Here is a 6,924-nt window from a genome sequence, read left to right on the forward strand (position 1 = left end):
TATATATATATATATAAAAATAGCAATTACATTTTTCCACCCAAATTGTGCATTGTATTTTTTTTTCCATAGTTCTTGGTTGCTAAAAAACATCAGTTCTTTCTCTTTACACATTTTAATTTCTTTTTTTTTTTCCAGAAGAGGAAAAGGACGCACTCAGATCTCTCTGCTGCCACGCTCTCTGTACCGGCAGAGTGATCCAGATGCCAAAGCAGAGAACGGGACCGTTTCTGCACCACACGCCACAGTGACAGATGGAGTGCACGGAGGACCTGGAACCGCAAGCCTGGACAATCAAACCAAGTCTCTGTCCAACGAGGACTTTGCCAGGATGCTCCTCAAAAAGTGAAACTATATTCAGAGAACATGAGAAGAATACCTGCCTTCTGACAGAAAGCCATGCTGTGTCCTTACGAAGTCCGGTGGAGAAAGTGTTTTAATTTAGCCTACTTTCTGTAAATACATGACCACTCCCGATATATAGGAAAACTATTTTAACACCTCGACCATGGAGATGCCAGCTGTATTGTTTTCTTTATTTCTTAGTAATAACGAATGGGATTTGGGGGCAGATTTCAGATTTTGTCAGCGAGTATTTTTTTAACAGGATGTTAAAACAAACGATGTGATGATCGTTGTTTTAAAAGGTATATGCAAGAACATTTAATATGAAGATAGATGATGTATTATAAATAGGTTTCAACTCGGCTTCATTTCTCAGTAGGTCCTTTTTGGGGCAGCTGAAATGTAGATGCGTCCTGCACCTCTGCCTTGTCAAAGGCATCAACAAAAAAAATAAAGATCAAAACCTTTATTTTACATAATCTCTGAACTGCTTGTTGTATAAATAATTTATTTGCAGTACCACAACCATTTGAAACAGTCTTGCATGTGTAGATTTACAACTAATAAATAAACTGTCTTCATAAATGAAGACTAATGGAGTAATAGATGATCTTTACATACATCTGTGACTAAGAATTTCGACTTTTGTGTTTATTACACTGCAGCGCTTTAATTAAAAGCTGTACACTGTCCTGCCCTGGAAATGAGTAGATTCTAGTTTTGCCAGGCATTTTGTATTTTCTCCAAGCGCTGTGCTTTGAATCTTGTTTAATTGCTGACACAGCTTGTAAACCTGCCTTACCTTGTGTGCTCAATAATGGTCTGAAGATTAAAGCTTGTGCTCCGCAGCCAGATTCAATTCAACCTTCCGTCTAGAACTCCAGTTTTAGCTAATCTAGAACCTTAGATTCCACATGCGTTTGCAGTGATGTGTCGAGGGCTGGCTGAGGAGCACAGTTGCTGCTTTAGAACCGATTGGGTCCTTCCCGGAAGTTGAAGAATCTATGCAGCTGTATATTGCTAGAACCTTCCACTACGAGTTCACCTGATTGTGAACCCATCGTATACTGTATTGTGTGTGTATATACAGACAACATATATCATGTAAAATGTCCTGGATATTAGTATTATTTACTGGTTTTAATGGCTATGATGGACTTGTGTATTTCATCCACTATTAAATGTTAAGCTGATCTATTTTTTTAACTGCAGTGTCATACACTAGACAGTTCCCTCCCGTGTTCTTTTCATTGTGTTTGTTTCTCGTTCACACCCCTCAATGGTTGGCCATAGTTTTGTAAAGCATTTGTATATTTTGAACTAAAAAAAAGAAAAGTAGCTCTATATGTTTGTGTTTGATCACCACAGTGGCCTAAAGTAGTGATTGAGAAAAAAATAAAAAAACGTGCTGTTGCAATGTCTTGTTCAACATTAAAAATAATGAAAACATGGTATACATGTGGTAAATCGTGCACTTTCTTTTCTTAATTTGGTTTATTGTATCAATTATTTGATTATAGATTGGCCATTTTTATTTACCAGTCAGTGTCATCTTTAGGCACTCTTATAATTATTTCTAATAATGTTCCTGTTGTATTTCCTGTGTTGCTCAACTTGTGTAGTCATACGGTTTTATTTTTCCTTTTTATTAAAGCCTAAATTGTTTAATGAAGCAATTAAATGTATGTGGTTGTCAAATACGACGTGCTCATTTGTGATATTTTCTCATTTTGTTTTAGCCATATTTTTGTTTTGATCTTTTGTCAAGGGTACAGCTGACATTTTCCATGTTTCACAACAGTGCCATTATCCTATGTGAAAAGCTGAGAAGACAAATCCACCAAATACTACAAGGAAATGAGAAGTTGCACAATAATTTATTACACACAATAAAATAGCTTTTACGAGTAGTAAATAAATGAAAGCTATGTTTAAATAGATTAAAGTGCTTGAAAATAATGGCAAACTCAAAATCAAAAGACGTCAGTAAAAAAGTGTAAAAATAAAAGTTCCTAACATTATTATTAATGCAACTTTTCAACAATATTCCTACAATCAATAATACATCTTCCTTAACATTTTGAACAGCTGTGGGTAATTATAATATTCCTTGCATCATACATCAGAATCCTGGAGCAATCATTTTCATATGAAAATAGACTTGAGTACCATCTCAAAAAAAAGTTATTTTCAACTAAACTTTAAAGAACCTCAAAATAAAAAAATCTGATTATATTCTAAGGTTAAAGGTTAACTATTACTCAAACTGGCTTTGGCAGACATTAATTTTTGAACTTCTTTTTTTGCTGTAACCTGCCAGCTTGTAAGTGACAAATGTAACAAGCCATTCACAAAATGCACTTCAGCTAGTAAAGCATCTGAAAAACATCACTAAAGAACTGCAATCTTTCACATTTAACAGACCTGTCCTTTTTCCAAGCAAACTTAAAAAGAGATTAACTCAAGCTTGCATTTTGAGACTAGAAAAAAAGTCCACAAAAATATGAGTATGAATATTGTTCCCAGCAGACAGCAGTTCATTTATGCAACATTATTATTAACTCACATGCAGAAGGATGTAGCTGCTGAAGAGCTGACCTAATACTGTTCATTCAGTGAATAAGAGCTTTTCTTTCATTTCAAATTTAAAACCAACAAAGTAGAGGCTAAAATGTGGACATTAGTCAAGAAAGGATTTGTAACGAATAAAGCTACACAGTAAATGCACAAACTTGAAATGGATCAACAGTTTATCCATGTAGGTCCCATGCTAGCAGTAGAAGGTCGGTACAGAGGCTGATATGGCACTTCAATTTACGCCACATGCTATCTTTTTCCACTTACCAATATACATCTATCAGCTATGCACAGGTATGGTGTGTTTACAGTCAGGACAGGCGTGATGACTAGCCCCGGGGAGCCCCACTGCATGCTCACTTGTGGCTATCAGTAGCGTATCAAGTGTAATTTCAGTGCATTTCGCGATAAAGCGAATAAAGGGCCTTACGTCGCCCTCGTTGGCAGTATCCAGGGCGGTGTAATACTCCACCCTCTGCTCTTTCCGAATGGTGATCGGCGGATAACTAGCTTGCATTAGGATTAAATTCATGAGCAGGCGAGACGTCCGTCCGTTCCCGTCCACGAACGGATGAACGTAAACCAGTTTATAGTGCGCGAGAGCTGCCAACTCCACCGGGTGGAGATGCAGTGCTTCCTCCGAGTTCAACCACTGCACCAGCTCCTGCATGTGCTTGTCCAAGTCCCGCGGATGCGGTGGGATGTGATGGCCCACGAACACCTGGCTGGCACGTAATCGGCCGGCTTCGACGGGATCAGCGTAGCCTAGGACCCGTCGGTGTATCTCTAGGATGTCATTTACAGTGATCGCTCCAGTGCGGGACAGAAGTGTGGTGTTGATGTACTTCATGGCCACGTCGACGCCAATTGCCTCGTTCTGTTCTTGAAGACTCTTTCCTGGAACGGCGTATCTGGTCTCAATAATGTGGCGAATCTCGGACAGCGTGAGCGTGTTGCCTTCAATAGCTACGGTGTGGTAAATATGATGGTAGTAGGTCTCCTCCATGACTCGGCGCAGAGCAGAGTTGCCTTTGGGTATGGACATGAGACGTCGCACCTTTCCATCGATGATTCCAAAGTGACGCTGATCTATTTCCTCTACTAACGGGAGCGTGCGATCCCTGCTCACCAGAGCCTTCTCGTTGCAGGGCGAGATGGCGAGGGCCTTGGTGTACAGGTGGTCTGCTTGGACAATGTCTTTTTCCTCCTCCAGTATGGTTCCTAATTCAGTGAGCGCCTCCACAAACTCCGGGTTCATGTTGAGCGCGTGGACGAGCAGCTTATGAGCTTTCTCCCTCTTGCCATTTTTCCTCATCTCCAAAGCCTGCTGGAGAGCCGCCTTTGCCTCCAGCTGAGTCTCTGTAAACAAACAGATCGTCAGCGCTTCACAGTATGACATTCCAGCGGAGAGATGTATAATCAATAGACTTTAACACTTCAAAGTATGTTTCAGTTATTTTTCATAGTTTTATCTGTTTAATCTAAATGTCACAGTCTGTAAACCTGATTGCAATGAACTTCTAATGAGTTTTAGCGCCTGTTGAGATTTCAAGAAACCACAAATGTAATCATTTTAATTGTGTCCACAGAGGTGAATGAGACGAATATTAGGTTTGAAACATATATTTTAAAAAGAAATGCCATTTGTAAAAATTTGTACATTTCATTATTGAACATATATAACAAAACTAAAACAGAAAATTCATCAAGAAAAATAAGAGGGAGGGACTTGATTCATTGAGAAATGACTGAACCATAAAAAAAGAAGAAAAAAAAACAAGAAAAAAGCATTTTCAGATGTGTTAGTTCAGTAAAATTATTAAAAATTGTTTTTGCTCATTAAAATAAAGCTGAAATAAAATTAGCTGAAAAATGTTACATTTAATTTGAACAAAAATTTGAAATATATATTTTATATTATATATTTTATGTATATATAAATACACACATGCATGTATATATTTAAGAAAAATATTATAATTATATAAAATATTTAAAATATATAGAATAAAAAAAAAAAAAAAATATATATATATATATAGGATATGGATAGATAGATAGATAGATAGATAGATAGATAGATAGATAGTTTCTTGCCCTATTTACTTATTGTGTCTCCCTAAAATGGGACTACAGTGGACATGTATGAAAATGATGCATGTCTCAAAACAGACAAAACATATTCTGCTTTGAAACCGCACTAAAGTTGTAATTAGTCTGATTTAAATGATAATTACAAAATATCATATTTCCATAAGTGTGCTGAATTTAGTCAGAGTCGATATATGGAGGAGCTGTCATGGTTAAACTTCCAATTGTTTGGTATCTCTGAAAACCCCTGAATATGCTCTTTACCGTACATCCATATGGCATGTATGGTCTCAGAGAAATTTGCTAAGATATAGTATCCTCTACAGATGACAAAATTCTACGTCTGGGTCCCAGGAGAATAAGATTAAGATATAAGATTATGAAGTCTAACATACTTAATTTAGAATAACATGCATCCAAAAATTTATTTTAGAAAGTAAACAGCCAATTTTGATTGAAGACACTCAAGCTACTCATCAACACAAAGTCAGCATCAGCGACAACTGTACTGTACCTTTACTGGGCTTGACTTTCTGTGGCAGGAGGTCTAGTGCAGTGAACGGGACCGTCAGGCTGGTGGTGTGCACCACAGGCCGCTGCACACCCCCCCACAGCTGGCAGCGCAGAAGAGCAAGACCCTTCAGTGTGGCACAGCATTGCTCCTCTATTCCTGCTAAAGGCAGCAGCAGAACAAATACAGACCCCAGCAGGCCGCACAGAACGGATCCCCAGCCCCAGAGCAGAGGACCGCTGCAGGCGTGACGGAAAACTGCCAGAGCTGCCATCAATCACACGATCCAGACTCCACAGGACACGTGCCCAACATTCTTGCAAGACACTATCTGAAAACCAGTGTGAAATGTAAGAAAGAAGGTCAAGCATGAACATGTTAAATCAGGCTTGTTGTCATTTTCTCCAGTCTAATGTGAGCCAGGTGGCTCTTGGGAGTCTGACAGTTTATGAAATAGTCTTAAATCAAGTGATTTGTAACCACATTTACAGCCATGTCTCATGTTGACTCAGTCTGAAGATGAGAGGAAAATGTACTTATGGTCAAACACAGTGACATTTTTGAAACCACCTAAACCTGTATTTGATAAGTATAGCTGGCCTATATGCTGTAGCGAAACACAGTGACATTTAAGTATTTTTATAATTGTAATATTTAACACAATAGATAAATACTTCTAATATTGTAGATAAGATATCTGTCCAGCTGATATCACCTTAGGTAGCGTAGACAGTCCATGACTACAGCGCTTCATGACAAGTCATGACACTATTCATACATTTCTATAGAAAATGTTCACTAAACACTAAAACTGGCGGCAAGCTACGCGCTTTATTAAACAAGACGCAAAGTTTCAGACACACCTTACCGGTTAATGAAGTGTTATTCTCGCTATAAACACTGGATATGATCAGAAATGTTTGCACTGGCGTTAGCAACGTCAACTTCCGCCAAACGGAAATGGCCTACATGTAAGGATGATGTTGATTGGTTGATTTTACTTAGTATGTGCTTAGTGATTGGTCAGATGTTTGCCACACACCCTCGAGCAGCAACACATTTTTCAGATCGTAGAGCTACATGATTGGACAAGACGCTCAATAATAATAATAATCATTTTATAACCCTTTTGAAAGTTGTATAATAATAATAATAATAATAATAATAAAAATACATTGAAATAAAAAAGAAAACATGCACAAAAAATAAAAAAAATAAAAAAGGAGGAGGAGCGGAGATCACGCCTGAGGAATGTATGGGGTTAAAATATCAGACAAATATTGAGGGGCTAAACCATACCTTATAGGTAAGCATGAGAATTAATATCCACTCGAACAGTGACAGGGAGCCAGTGGGAGTGATGTAATCATTTGTATATGTATATAATAAAATTAAAGATA

The 6,924-nt window shown here is 37.9% G+C and overlaps 2 protein-coding genes across 5 annotated transcripts in view; one reads left to right on the forward strand and one right to left on the reverse strand.

The window, feature by feature from the left end:
* Window positions 1-1,734, forward strand: part of LOC107654630 (squamous cell carcinoma antigen recognized by T-cells 3) — a 29,353-nt gene extending 27,619 nt beyond the window's left edge. The window contains exon 19 of the mRNA XM_016441793.1: window positions 139-1,734. Coding sequence (XP_016297279.1) covers window positions 139-349 — 211 coding nt within the window. The 3' untranslated portion in view covers window positions 350-1,734. The remainder of the gene's footprint in view (window positions 1-138) is intronic.
* Window positions 1,070-6,474, reverse strand: ficd (FIC domain protein adenylyltransferase). 4 transcript variants are annotated; one of them, XM_016441794.1, is made up of 3 exons: window positions 6,393-6,474; window positions 5,528-5,855; window positions 1,070-4,281 (listed from the first exon to the last, which is right to left on the reverse strand). In XM_016441794.1, the coding sequence occupies exons 2-3, from the start codon at window positions 5,796-5,798 to the stop codon at window positions 3,203-3,205; spliced, it is 1,350 nt and encodes a 449-aa protein (XP_016297280.1). In that variant the 5' UTR covers window positions 5,799-5,855; window positions 6,393-6,474; the 3' UTR covers window positions 1,070-3,202. The 4 variants fall into 4 exon arrangements, with proteins under 4 accessions (XP_016297280.1, XP_016297283.1, XP_016297282.1 ...); XM_016441797.1 differs by having other exon boundaries at window positions 6,388-6,448; XM_016441796.1 differs by lacking the exon at window positions 6,393-6,474 and adding an exon at window positions 6,240-6,370.
* Between the last annotated feature and the right edge of the window lie 450 nt (window positions 6,475-6,924).

This window comes from Sinocyclocheilus anshuiensis, unplaced genomic scaffold (assembly GCF_001515605.1).
Source record: "Sinocyclocheilus anshuiensis isolate Anshui unplaced genomic scaffold, SAMN03320099.WGS_v1.1 scaffold799, whole genome shotgun sequence".
Lineage (NCBI taxonomy): Eukaryota > Metazoa > Chordata > Actinopteri > Cypriniformes > Cyprinidae > Sinocyclocheilus > Sinocyclocheilus anshuiensis.